Below are 14,917 nucleotides of genomic sequence, written 5' to 3' on the forward strand. Positions count from 1 at the left end.
CTTGGATAAGCTGATCCACCAGTTCCACATAAACAGGAGACAGCGGTTTACCTTCCAGACCCTGGCGCAGTAGCTTTGCCCACTCAGTGGAGTGTTTGAGGCATCAAGGCCTTGAACAAAACCATCTACAAGGCTAGTCCAGCGATAATATACATAGATTTTGCTATGGAGCCCACTCTTCTGTCCATCAGGTCCTTGATGGAGGGGGACTCCTTAACCGGAAAAAATTTAGCCTTGTGCAGACGTGACACAGGAGGGTCCACGACTGGGGGAGTCCACTTTGTTAGGAAGCTCTCCATAACAAGGTAGCCAACAGAAAAGTGATTCCATTCCTTATGAATGACATTTAAAAAAAAAAAAAAGAAGTAGTGATAATGGTAAAACTATGGTCGAGCGCCTTGACCTGTGCATACCAAAAGAAAGAATATCAGAGTATCTGATGGAGCATCTGCAAAATCCTCAATAATCAGGCGTGTCACACACAGCCATAATCATGGTATAATATATTTTCTTGCAGCAAAAAAAAAAATGGAGGTGGCAGCCTCGTCATCACTGCCCGATCAGCGGAACCCAGCGCCTCTAGTTGAGCGGAAAATGCAGCAACTTCTTCCTCCTCCCAGGAAGACCTAGATTGGGTGGACGCTTCCAACTCTGATTTCAGCTAAAGGCTTGTCCCATGCGGGAAACAAACCGTACCATAACGGAAGCGAGCGTCTCCATATCCTGAAACAGTGGAAGGAGCAGCCCCCCTACAGACAATGCCGCCTGAAGCTGCACCCGACCTCCCAGAGCCATCCGCGATATGACATCTGGTGCCCCAGCCACAAACACGTCCTCACCAGGAGCCGCCTGTAAGCACTGCACTGCTAACCAACAAGAGGGCCCCCAGCAGACTCAACACCCCCAAGTGTCCGGTACAGCAAAGGATACAGCCGTCCTTCTGCCACCACGTGCAGCATGAGCCAGGGAAGCACCAATGACGAGCATCCAAGCCGCAGCTGCTCTGAAGCACACAGTGCCACGCCCCCCAAGAGTAACAGTGTGTCTGTGAACACAGACACAGTAGCACAGCCAGCACACAGTGGCTCAGTGAGGGAGAAGCAGACTACAGCCATGGGGGGGGAGGACGGACAAGCCCAGTGAGGAAAATAAAAGCCTGGGAACATACAGCGCTCAGGCATGGCAGAAGGGAACCCAGGGGAAAAGGGACCGATCTTAGCTAGTTCACAGGGCACTACATGAGGAGAGCCACCGGGGTCAGCTCCCTATAACAATCCAGCAAGGAAGAGAGCAACACTTACCACTCCAGGTAGAGGACAGGGTACCATCTCTTACAACAGATTGCCTCCCAAAACATGGCTGGTCGGTCATATGCACCCCCTTGAGGTATTTCACAGGCTGCCCTGGATCCCAAGGGGGCTGTCACTGTTGAACCCGCATCAAAGCTAGGATCTGTATGTGCTTGGAGGCTGAGCTGGAGAGGCTACAAAGACCCATATTATTCAGCCTGTCAACCAGCTCTGCTGTTGATTGAAGATCAAGAAAAAAATAAAGTAAAAGAAAAAGAACTAAGATCCCCAGCAAGAAGCTAGGTCCATACTCCTGGACGATAGGCAAAAAGTGAGCTGCCTCTAACAAGTGGGCTTGAGCTTCTTTGTTGGGCTTTTTGAGTTTGGTTTTGATTCAGCTGTGTCCTCCAATGAACAAAAGAGAAAATAGGAGTTTTTGTACTGCATAATCCTTTTCTCTGCATTCATTAAGTGACACAGCTCACTCCCATCTGGAGTTATCGGTGCCTTTTTTTCTCTGCTGCTTTGTAAATTAACTGTGCTTTGTTGTTTTTCTGCCTAGTGTCCTACTCTTGCAGATGGTGGTATATCCTTCTGTTAAATAGAGATTCAGCTGTGTCCTTCAATGAACGGAAGAGAAAATGCAATGACGCAACATCTGAACCCTGCAAAATTTTATTTTCACTTGTGTCTGGTAAATGTGTAGGGAAGAAGTAAGAAACCTATTACTTTTATAAATAGGGTGAATGTCAGAATAAGCACTCTTTTTATTCAACAGCAGACAATGTCTATTGTCTTGGAATGTATTTTGCACCTTGTGACTATACAGCGAATGTGCATTATAAATAGGATGAATGTTCCCCATTTAATGATCGGCAAAACTATGTTAACTTTGTTATCAACGCTTTTATTAAATATACCCTAAATTTAACTTATAAAAAATATAGTCTACATATAACCTCTTTCAAAATAATGGAACAATTACAGAACATTATAGATTTAATTGATATGTGTACTTCCATCTTAGAAAAACAAAGATTAAAAGATGTAAACCCTATCTGGATGACATTTATCAAAAATGCTGTTTTTTGTTCCTTTTAGAATATACTGCTTGCACCGTTTTCCTCTTTTGTTCAACCTTTCTTGCATCCCATTTCTCCAACCTGTCTCCATGCAGCCACGTACTGTCTACATGTATGTGCTCTAGCCGTGGCTGCATGTTTTTGCACTGTGGAAAAAACATGCAGGTGGTGATAGTAGTGAGCTATGTCTGCAAATGAGCCTGCATGCCTCCCTCATGTCACCAGGTGGCAATGCAAGAGAGCAATTAAGAGACAGGGACAGAGGGTTATCTGTGTGCCTGAACATGGACCTTTTTGGCAGAACCACCAGGTATTATTTTAATTAAGGCTGCAGATTAAAAAAAAAGCTTTGAAATTACATTAACAAATTAAAGCTTCTATAAGATTTTAATTTACACGTACAAAATCAAGATATTTTACTTACTTGGCTATAACTGGAATAGATACAGCTTCTGTTATTGCCTTAATAAAGTCACAATGAACAGGGTGTTGTGGCCTTTCCTCTTTTTTCCTTTGTAAAGAAAAGTAGAAATAATATCAGATTACTTATACTTCCATTGTCCTGTAGGGTACCTGTAACAAGTCACAATGATCTGAGCTTTTAAAACATTGTTTCACATTCATAAAAAATAGTAGCACTTGTGATATTTATAGCAAACTGCCATCATCATTGTAACATCTACAAAGAGCCTGCTAACAGCTCCACTGTAATGATGTACCAATTAGGGATGCACTGATACCGTTTTTTCAGTATCGAGCACTGATATTTTGGTTTCGGTACTCGCATATACCGAGTACCAATACCACTGCCATGGAGCCGACTTCCTGGGCAATCTAGTCAGAGGTTTGCCAGGGAAGCCTGCTCCATGTTGTTTGGCCAGCTCAATGCGGATTGGAGTAATGACCCGCCTCCCAGTTTCCTGATTGGCCGCTCGATGCTGATTGGCCAGAAGGTTGGTCTTTGCTCGCTCAATACTCAGTATCGATGCATCCCTAGTATTAATATATTCAATGTCACTACAAACAGCGAACAGAAAAATAACAAAGGCAAAATGTGAGATGTATTGACTGAGAATAATGTGCTTTTCTTCAGGACTATGGATAATTTCTTTGGCTTTGCCTTATTAATAGAGTTAAAAATGATACAGTAAACTCCCAGTTATCCAGCACCCAAGGGGATCGGTAGGTGCCAGATAACTGTAGTTTCTGGTTGCTTGAGCGTTAATAGTAATATTTATAGAACGGCAACCGAATCTAAACAATGGGGAGCAATTGCCAGCCTGCTATTGGCTATTTCAAATTGCAATAGTAGGCTGACAAATGAAATCTGCTCACTGAGCAGAACAAACCTGAGAGAGAAAGTTCTCTCTTCTGCTCAGTGGGAGGGTACAATAGCCAGCCTACTATTGGCTATTGCGATTTGAAATAGCCAATATCAGGCTGGCTATTGCTTCCCATTATTTACATTCTGCTGCCGGTCACAGAATCTAACCGCCAGCTGGCAGCAAGATGTAAACAAAAAATTTTCTTAGCAACTGCATACGTTTAGTTGCTAACAACATTTTTTAGTGTGCACCAAGCAACCAACAATTATTTAGTGTGCAGCAAACCACGGGCCGAAAAAAATCGAGGACATATGGCCTCAATTATTTTTGCTGGTTGCTTGAGTGCCGGTTGCTTGAATGCAGCATAATGGGAGCTTACTTTATATGATCAGTAAAGATAACTTTCCTATTGTTGCTAAAGATTACCACATCATCTAGACAAGCAGCAGCAAAAAGCTGATGGAGTTAAGGTTATCATCCATCACATGTCCAGAACCTTTTAGAGCCCAAGAGGCATCCAGACAAACACGGGAAAAAAAAACAGGTTAGAAAAACAGGACTTTTCACCATAAAGCTTGTTTCTTGGAGTTCATTAAGGGACACAGGATCATAAGTAAATCACAGGGAAATTGATTATACTTCAGGAGTAGCTGGACACTGGCAACAAAAAAGCTGTTGTCTGGCCAGATATAACCCTTCCCACTCCCATGATGTTTCAGTTTTGTTGAAAAGCAGTATTAGGAGTAGATCACAAGCACAGACGGATAGGACCAGTGTCCTCTTAATGAACTCCATTTTGGTGTGAAGAGAACCACCAAAATGCCTGCCATTTTGAGGAGGAAAGGCATACAGGCTGAGGAAGACTGCCTGCCCATTGTCCAATCTTGGAATGTGGATAACGGATAAGGCTGGAATGCAGAATTCTGCACAAGACAGATTTTTTTTGCATCCTCATATTGCTTGATACACAAAAGTAAAGTTCATGGCAGCACCCTCAACATCAACAATGGGGTCTTGAAGTACAGGTGAAAAAACTAGAAACAGAAAGGGTGCCTTCTCCTTGTGAAATACTGTTTAAAAAAAACAATGGTTATAACATACTCACAAACACATCAGAAGTAATGGCATAACATTATCAATCAGACCTTAAGATTAGGTCACAATGAGCCGTATAGAAAAAGAGTCCATCATCACTGGACAAACCAGTTGTGTAGTATATGCTTAAGTGTTTTGGGGATTAGCACCCACTTCATCAGAGCTGAATACTGTAATACACTTACCTGCTCGACCGAATGGCACCTCCAGCCACGCCTACCAGCCAATCACAGCAGCCAACGTCACTCCTCACCTCCCTCTCCAGTCGGCTGCTTCCTTTTTAATTGAGTGATTTTAACCACTTGGCGCCCTAATGGAATCATGGAAGCCGAGCTCTTGTGATACCAGGGAAACGGCTCTTCATTCTGAATTTATTACCCTGACATATGTTTGTTTTCTGGATTCTTCTCCACACTAGCCTGCTGAAGCTTTGCCTAAACTACCTTGGATTACAAACTGCCAGCATCTTTCAGCTGCAGCCTGTATACCTCATTGTCTCACTTCCATTGCTGTAGTGTCAGCACCATACCTGGATCTGTGGCTGCATCTTACTACAGGATTCCACACAGCTTACAAATACTTACCAAGCTCTGAGGAGTTCTCCTGCATCCATCTGATACCGCATACGCAAGTACCATGACATTCCTGAGTTAATCCCAAATCTCTCATTTATCTACATATGATTCTGCTTTTAGTTTACCTTGTAATTTACATATGACTTATTAACTAAGTATACTTGCCAGGTGGTGTGGAGTGAGAGAGAACTCTTGTCATAAATTAGGGATATCTCCTATCGGGGGAAATTAGTACTTAATTAGATTTTCTGTTAATAACCATGGATGTATGAAGTAATACACCTTGCTGTTATTGTGGATGATTATCCTTTAATTGTTGAACTCCATTCATTGGAACCAAGGGTTAAACAAGACATGCAAGTTACTCACCACTATTGCACTCTTGCAGTTGAGATCCATACACGTTTAGATATTACAAATAGCAACCTATGTGCCCAAGTATATATAGCCCCAAAAGCCATACACATTCTCAAAAACATTTTCCAAGTGCCAACACTAAACTTCCTACTAAAGTCTCCAATCCAAAAGCAGCATATATTCAATATACAAACGAAACTCCAGACATGCCCATAACTAAAATATTCAGTGATCCCATATTTAAAAATGTCTGAAAATACATAGATAAATGCTACAATGCTAAAATTATAAAACATGTTTTGAATCATAAACCGGAAATGGCATCAGTAAATGCCCACAAAACCAGATTCGGACACTCCCCACGATTCACTGGGCGCAGTCTCGAGCGGTACCTCAAAAAGAAGTTCAACCGTGTAAACTGGTCATTTGCTCGGGAAACCCTTCGCCATGTAGGCCTCGGGGTTAAAATGTGAACATGGATTGGAGCCCTTTATTCACATCCCTCTACAATGGTTCATGAAGCTTCAATGAAGCTGTTTCTGACACATTCCACTTAACTAATGGGGCAAGACAGAAGTGTCCCTTATCGCCTTTGATCTTTATTCTTTCACTTGAACCCCTGATTCGAACTATCCAGGTATCCCCAAATATGAAGGGTATTCTCACTGCGTTTTCTCAAAAAACTGCAGCTTATGCAAATTATCTCCTTTTTTATATTACCCCAACCAAAGACCTCGTTGCCCAATCTGATCTCTGAACTAACAAAATATCGGAGGCTCTGAATGTTTCTATACCCGAACCCAGATTCTGTTTACATCAAACTCATTTTCCGTTTAAATGGGTGGAAATAGATTGAGCGAAATTTATCAAGACTGCAGCAGACAAAATCTGGTGCATCTATGCATGGCAACCAATTAACTTCTCTCTTTCATTTTCAAATCTTAACTGAACAGACTGAAGAGAGTAGCTGATTGGTTTCCATAAGCAACTGCTCCAGTTTTGATAAATTCCCCTCATTAAGTATTTAGGGGTTTTAATTTCCAGTGACCTCTGCAAAATGTTCTCAATTTTCCACTCTTAGTGAAAGTGATTTAGTCGGATCTTGGCAATTGGAACCATTCTGTGTTTACATGGTTTGGCCGCAATATTATTCTAAAGATGCCTATACTGACCAGATTATTATACTTGCTCCAAACCCTTCCCGTAGACATTCCCACATCTTTCCTTCAACAGTTGCAATCCATCATTTTAGCTTTTTTATGGGCTAAATGCAAAGCTTGTATTAGATGTAATATTCTACCTAGGTCCAAACGAACAGGGGGGATAGGTTTCCCTGACCCAATCTTATACCACAAGGCAGTCCACACTGCACGTATGGTGGACTGGTGTTGTAATGCAGAGGGTAAAGTTTGTCATTGGAAAAGGACGCCTATAATTGTCCCCTCAGTTTTTTTTAAACCAAAGATGCGGCTCCAGACGTGGCTCAATCCTCTATAAAGGGCGACTATGTGGATGCTGGGGAAATATTTATTGTCCCCAAGCCTTTCTCCCTTACCCTCGCCTATGCTCCCTGTTCTTGGTAACCCAAATTTTCCCCCTGGTGTACAGGGTACCAATTTCCAGTCATTGGTAGACTGGAGAAACCCGAGCGTGTCATTTTACAGAGGGCTTAAGTTGGAATCCAATATGCAAGTTCAGTCCTTGACTGATCCCCTTTGGGTTGCTTGCATGCTCCTCTATGGCTTTTATGCATCGACTTGGGGTTGACTTTCACCACACATCAATCGGATCATATACTGTGTTTTTCCCATAAAGCCTCTATATCTAACAAAATTTAAGAGACAGGATACAAGATTTTCACGAGGTGGTACAAGGTCCCTTCCATCCTAAATAAAATCTATCCTGGGACCTCTCCAATTTGTTGGCACTGTAATGAACACCTTGGTACTATCCTACATGTGTTTTGGGAATGCCCAGTCATTCGTCCTTTCTGAGCTCTAATAGCGGAGACTGTTTATAACATCGTGGATATCCGATTACCCATGGACAATGTTACCTTTCTCCTTCATCTAAACTCCTTTTACTTAAAATCGTACAAGAATTCTGCTGATTCACTTGCTGAACACTGTCACTTGCTCCGTACACAGACCTTGCAAGCCTTCACATAGGATCGGCAGTCAGACCGTAGACCAGGGCACCAAAAGGATCTTTGCAGTAGCTCCGTGGTTTTAGAGACCCCAAAATGAGCGGCCAAAGAGTGATAATGACACAGCCTAAGAATCTCAACCCGTAACTCAGCGGGCACAAACACCTTGGCATTCAAAAAAATAACCCCTCTTTTTCTCGTAGGTCAAATCCCGATGACAAGTTCTCCTTAGAAGAGCACAATTTGAGCCTTAACATTAAATCGACTTCCAGTAGTAGAAAACTGTGAGAGGGCAGAATGGTATCCAGAGGTCCAGTTTCCTCGAATACAGGGGTACATATGGGACAAGGCATCGGATTTTACATTCTTCGGTCCAGGGCGTAAGTGTGTAATAAAAAACGGGAACTGACTTGGCTTCAAACGCTTGGCAGTGCAGAGGTACTCCAGATTTTGATGGGTCGGTAAAGAGCAAAACGGGGTGCACCACCCCTTCCAGCAGGTAGCGCCATTCTTCCAAGGCGCGCTTGATGGCCAAGAGCTCCCAGTCACCCACGTCATAGTTTCCCTCGGCTGGAAAAAAGTTCTTAGAAAAAAAGCCACAGAGTGAAGCAGTGACTTCACACCATGATGCTGGGATAAAATTGCTCCAATAGCAATTTCTGAAGCATCCACTTCAAGGATATAAGGCAGAGGAGGGTCAGGGTGTTTTAGAATTGGTGCAGAAGTGAACTGAGACTTCAACTTGTCGAATGCAAGCTGTGCAGACCAGAGGAATCGGGTCCCTTGTTTAGTAAGGTGGGTTATGGGGTTAAGGATGGAGGAAAAACCCTTGATAAACTTGTGGTAAAAATTGGCAAAGCCCACAAACCTTAAACCCCTTTGCGGTCCACTGGTGCTGGCCATTCCAGGGTGGATGCCACTTTTTGTGGATCCATTGCGATGCCAGTGGGAGCAAGTATGAGGCCAAGAAATTGGACTGTGTCCTGTTCAAATTCACATTTTTCAATTTTAATGTATAATTTATGCTCCTGTTGACGACTCAGCACCTTCTTGACGTGCGTCCGATGAACATACTAGGCAGGAGAGAAGATCAGGATATCATCAAGATACACAATCATAAAGTGAACGAGGAAGTCTCTAAAAATATCATTGACAAAGTGTTGGAATTGCACAATCCAAAGGGCATCACACGATACTCGAAATGCCCGAATCTCGGGCGGAAGGCCGTCTTCCATTCATCCCCAACTCGTATCCTTATGACATTAAAAGCCCCGCAGAGATCCAGTTTGGTGAAAAGTTTAGCAGCCCTAAACATTGAAACAGCTCAGGTACAAGGGGCAAAGGATACCGATTCTTGATTGTAATTTTATTTAAGTCACGATAATCAATGCAGGGGCGGAGTGAGTGGTCCTTCTTTTCAGCAAATAATATTCCGGCCCCAGCAGGTGACATGGAGGGCCGAATAAACCCTTTTGCAAAATTTTCATCTATGTACTGTCGTAATGTCTCGGATCCCAGTTCAGAAAAGGGGTAGATGCGACCAAAGGGTATCTCAGCGCCAGACAACACTTTGTTGGGGCAGTCATATGGGCGATGTAGATGCAGTGTCTCTGCCTTTTGTTTTTAAATCAAAAACGTCAATTCATGGTATTCAGAAGGAATAACTTGTGCGGTGGCTGGTTCGGGTTGTACCCCAAGAAGCGTCTGGTGTGGAGAAGCAAAAGTTACAGTCCCATCATCCCAACTGATGAGAGGGCTGTGTGCTTGCAGCCATGGAATTCCCAGACTGACCGGGAATAGAGGAAATGAAATAATATCAAAGCAGAGGTATTCTTTATGTCCCTCCCCAGACATGGTAAGTAGAGAGCCGGTTTCCTGAGTGATGGGGCCCGAACTGGGATGAGACCCATCTGCCAGTTGGATGAGCAGAGGTTGTCCACGGAGTTGTAACGGAACTTGGTGCCCAAGAGCAAAATTCTGGTCCATGAAAAAGCTACATGCTCCTAAATCAATTATGGCTGTCACTTGAATAGTTCTTCCCGACATCTGCAGAGAGTAGAAGAGTAATATGTTTGAGTTTGTCTTTACTAGAGTCACTGGAAGCAAAGAAGGGTGAGGCACACTTTACTCGGTAGGACCGGGCAATCACAAAGGAATTGTCCTTGTTTTTCACAATAAAGGTATAAGTTGTGATGTCTGCAACACTGGCATTCCTCTGGGGAGAGAGGAGAACCCATAAGGCCAAGTTGCATCGGTTCACTTTCTGCAGCAGGAGGTGTGGGAAGAGGTTCCATGGACGAGGCAGAAGGTGTAACGGGCATACGGGGTAGTATCCAGGTGGGACGACTAGCCCCAGCTCTCTCCATTTGCCTCTCTCGGATCCTATCATCAAGTTGGATACTCAGGCGGATGAGTTCCCTCGAGGGAATCGGGGAGCCCAACCCAGGCCAGCTCATCCTTGAGAATTTCAGACAGTCCTAGATGGAACTGATGACGAAGAGCTGTGTTATTCCAGTCTGTATCTGCACCCCATTATGGAATTCAGAAACACAATTGAGTGTGTTTAGGACCGGACTCTCTTGTTCCACTAGATGGTGAGCCCAGGACTGCAGCTCTCCGTTAAGTAAGGCAACTAAAAAATCTGACTTTAGTAGTTTCTGAGGTGAATGTGCGTGGCTGGAGAGCTAAGTGCAATCGACAGGCATTCCTAAACGCACGGAACCTGCGTCTATCTCCGGGAAAAACGATCTGGTGTGGGTACACGAGGTTCATGGACAGATATAGCTGAAGCAGAATTTGTTGTCGAAGACTCCAGCTGATGTGAGTCAAGGACTTGAGTTGGAGGTGTAGGAGGAGAAGAGGAGGCCGCCATGCGTCCTTTAAGCATAAAATAGCCCTCTTGCAGCTGTTTAATGGCCTGGGTCAGAGAGGCCATTTCCTGGCAAAGAGCGTCAGAAGGGGAAGCACTCCTCTCGGTCTCTGACATTTTGGCTGGATGATACTGTGGAGTGGAGACAGATAGTTGAAGAGGCTTCCCTTGCAGCACGTGTCCCTCAACCCTGACAATGGGAACAGAGGAGGAGTGACAGCGAGCGGCACAAGTTCCAAGGATGTAGTAGACACTTGTGTCAAGTAGAAAGTCCAGGATCTGGAACAGAGGCAGGTCAGGCAGACCAGAGGTCAAGCCGGGCGGGCAGCAGGGTACTTGAAGCAGAAGACAGGAGCGAGAGCCAAATGGAAGACAAGAATGGTCAAAGGCAATCCGGGTCAAACACGGAAGCAAGTCAACAAGGCAGAAGCAAGGAACACAGGAGACTAGTTGAAGATCATCCAGCAACTAAGGATATGGCAGGCTGGTTTATATAGGCCAATCCAATAGCAGGAGAAGTGTCGCTTCCTGTGCCCCTTACGTGCACACGTTTTCATGCGGGAGTTCGTTGCACGCACATTTTCTAATTACTCGGAAAAGGGGCCATGCTCCTGCGCAGAGGTGCTTGGTGCCTTACACCTTCTCCCCTAAATTATTATGTTACTGGATTTAACCATATTGCTAATGACCTGATGTTTTGTTATTTACCTTGTATATTGATGTACGAACGTGGCCTTGCATGGTCTTCTTTTGTCCTTTCTGTATAAAGAATTTGCAACAAAAAAAGAGGAGGAAATGGGACACAAAATGCATAGGAATAACAATGCCACTGCAAGACAAGTAAATCTCAAAGAGTAAAGTAAAGCCCTAGATACACACATTTATTAGTTACATGACTGTGGATAATTACAAACTCTCAGGCACCAAACTGTTCTATTTATAATTCCAATTGGTCTCTCTAGATCAGTGGTTCTCAACCTGTGTAACCTCAGGACCCACATTTGTCCTTGGTCATGAAGTTGCGACCCAAATCACATTGCAATGGAACGCAAGGCATTGCTGTACCGCCCGTTCCGGTGTGGACGATTGAACTGTGGGCGGGAGATGCATTTGGGATGCCATTCAATTGAATGGCATTGCAGCCCACCTCCCACAGCAGAACATGTCGTTGGTGCGATTGCGTGGTACAGCGCATTAATCCCACAGGACTGTTCGAATAATGCATTGTACTAGTGTGAACGGGCCCTCAAAAAAACTGACAGAAACACACAACCACAGACACAATCTCACACACACGTATACACACTTTAATTTTTTTTTATTTTTTTTAAGGTCCACCCAGTCTCTCTACCTTACGAGAACTGAAGTGTATCCTCAACCTAAAGTCCAGTGTGGGCTGCTGTGTTGTGACGGAACTCCATCCATATGTGCATTGCTTGGACAGCTCCATGTAGACATTCTGGGAGCCAGAATGTGACTTCACTCTGGTCCAGGCACCTCTACAGGGCATGCGAGGAAGCTTTAAGCAATGCACGTATGGATGGAGCTCCCTCACGGCCATAGCTCCAGCTCACCCCACCTCAAGCTGATACTCGGCGCCGGGCAGCATATTTTCATTGGCTGCTCGGCGCAAGAACTGACTGTGCTGCACTAGGTGGAGGCTGAGATGCCTCTCACCTAGAAAACAGGATGGAATGTGGCGGCCCACTGAACACAGGGTGGCAACCCACTTTTGGGTCACGCAAAACAAATGGCAAATGCACTCATCAATTTTTTGCCAGCTCTAAGCAAGGTACACATGGAAGGGCTTCATACAGTACAACAGCAAAAAGTTTCCCAGCACACTCATCAGCCAGCATGCCAAAAATAACTTGTCTCACCGTTAAGTAACATGGTGCAGTGATGATTGGGGGGGTCTTAGCTGCCATTGTGATGTGCGGGGTCCCTTGTGCCTCCCTGTGCCTTTAAGGAGGTTGGGCTTCCTCCTGACAAACCTGCACCCAATTTTATCTTTTGCTACATGTGATCCAAGATGGAGACTCTCATAGTTTAGAGTTAGGACAGCGCTATATAGAGGTGCCTTGGAGAGGCAGTGCAGCTTTCACATTTTCTGCAGAAGATGTGTATCTAAACCTCTGTTTTTAACCTTAGTGGTGAGACAAGTTTTTTTTGCATGCTGGCTGGTGAGTGTGCTGGGAAACTTTTTGCTGTTTCACTTTTGGGTCACGAACCGCCAGTTGAGAACCAAAGCTCTAGAGCATAATTTACAGAATCAGTTGCCATCATCATTTGTATCGGGAATGCTCTCAATGCCAAATACATGCATACCTGTGGGATTGGCATTGCAAGGTTTAAAGAAATGTTGAGGTATTGAGTATTATTTATCCTTTTGGATAGTGTTTTTCGTTTGTGTTCACCAAACCTTACTCTTAATGTACGTGATATTCTACCTATATACAGCTTGCTACAGGGGCACAACAGACCATATACAGGACAATGTATTGTGTCCCACAATTTATAAATTGTTGTATTGCGGAATATTCTCCATTCGTACCTTGACCTTCTTTTTTGCGGGGCCACATGTATTTACAGGTGTCATAGTTGGGAACCCTACATTTTTAACTGCCTGTTTGGACAAACAGACTGTTCTTACTCTAGGATTCCCAACCTGTTCCTACTTTTGTAGGGGCTATCATGCTCCTGAAATCTTGTGGCTTTCTTAAGATGTCACTTGTGCAAGGAGGTAATATGCCTTTTGGAAAAGGGCCAGTGTTTAACACTTTCAGAATCCCAGGAGCACTAATATTATATTGTGTGCTGAAGCAGATGTCCCATCTATCTTTCAATTAAATCCTATCCCTCTTAGGGTGTCTAAACTTATGTTTAGACAAAGATCCTCTCTAGATCTAATTCCTCTTACTCCTTCTCTATAAATGTCCTCGTGTTTGGTGCAAGATCTGGAAAGCCTGCAGAACTGACCCTCAGGAACATTGCGGATCCATCTTGAGTGGTGTCTGCTTCTCACATGAAGGAACGAGTTTCCAGCAGTCAGTTTAAAGTGAGTCCTAGATGTGATTACCCCGTCCTTGTCAAATCCTAATTCCAAGTTCAAAAAGACCAAGTGATTTTCATTGATCACATCTGTGAATTCTATACCATCGGGGTTGTTTTGGCAGAGAGAGATGAACCTACTTAACTCATCGGGGCCCCCATCCCAGATGATAATAATGTCATCTATATATCTCACATAAAGGACAGATTTGCTCCAAAAGGATTGTTGCACCAAATTAAATGGTTCTGCCAGTATCCTATAAAGCGGTTGGCATAGCTAGGAGCAAATCTTGCCCCATAGCCGTTCCTCTAATCTGTATATAGAAATCATTAAGAAAGGAGAAATACTTATGTGATCATATAAATTCTATAGCTTTCAAAATTAAATTTGCTTGGTTGGAACTAAGGAAATCATAACAAACCAAACTGATGGTCAATTGAGGTGTAGACAGATTGGATATCTACCGAGACCAATAGATAACGCTCTTGCCAACTGTATTGTTGCAATATTTCCAAAATATGCCCGGAGTCCTTAACATAAGATGGTAGATCCCAGACCAATGGTTGCAAGAGTAATCTATATTTCTTGCTAGATTGTACTGTATGTTAGACTATCAATGCCAGATATAATTGGCCTACCAGGTGGCATTTTCGATCCTTATGAATTTTAGGTAGGGATGCACAGATACCAAGTACTGTAATTCGTACAAGTACTGATACTTTTCCAGTTTCAAGACTAGACTAGAGAAAAACTCAAAAGTTAGGAGGCATCTGTCATTTTTAAGGGGCATTAGCTAAGGGGCTCCGGTGATTACTGCATCCCTGTCATGATTTATATATATATATATATACATATATATATATACATATACACATACATATACATACATATATACATGTACATACACACTGAGTGGCCAGATTATTATGGCCACCTGACGTTTGTAGGCAAATTAGCTATAATTCGCTATAATTTTGCACTGAAGTTGCTAGAGGGCCAGACCATTATAAATAGGGAAGCAGATTGTTTACCATGACAGTAGAAGTGATTTTTTTTCTGAAGATATGGGTAAACAACGCGATTTAACAGCCTTTGAACGTGGGATGATTGTTGGCGCTCGGAGCCAT

The 14,917-nt window shown here is 43.5% G+C and overlaps 1 protein-coding gene across 1 annotated transcript in view; it reads right to left on the minus strand.

The window, feature by feature from the left end:
- Positions 1-894: 894 nt before the first annotated feature.
- Positions 895-14,917, minus strand: part of LOC108799633 (tRNA-dihydrouridine(20) synthase [NAD(P)+]-like) — a 259,781-nt gene continuing 245,758 nt past the window's right edge. The window contains exons 8-9 of the mRNA XM_018571523.1: positions 2,796-2,882; positions 895-1,045 (exon numbers count right to left, since the gene is read on the minus strand). Of these exons, the coding sequence (XP_018427025.1) occupies positions 895-1,045; positions 2,796-2,882 (238 nt within the window). The remainder of the gene's footprint in view (positions 1,046-2,795; positions 2,883-14,917) is intronic.

Source organism: Nanorana parkeri, unplaced genomic scaffold, assembly GCF_000935625.1.
Source record: "Nanorana parkeri isolate BGI_ZX_2015 unplaced genomic scaffold, ASM93562v1 scaffold1774, whole genome shotgun sequence".
NCBI lineage: Eukaryota > Metazoa > Chordata > Amphibia > Anura > Dicroglossidae > Nanorana > Nanorana parkeri.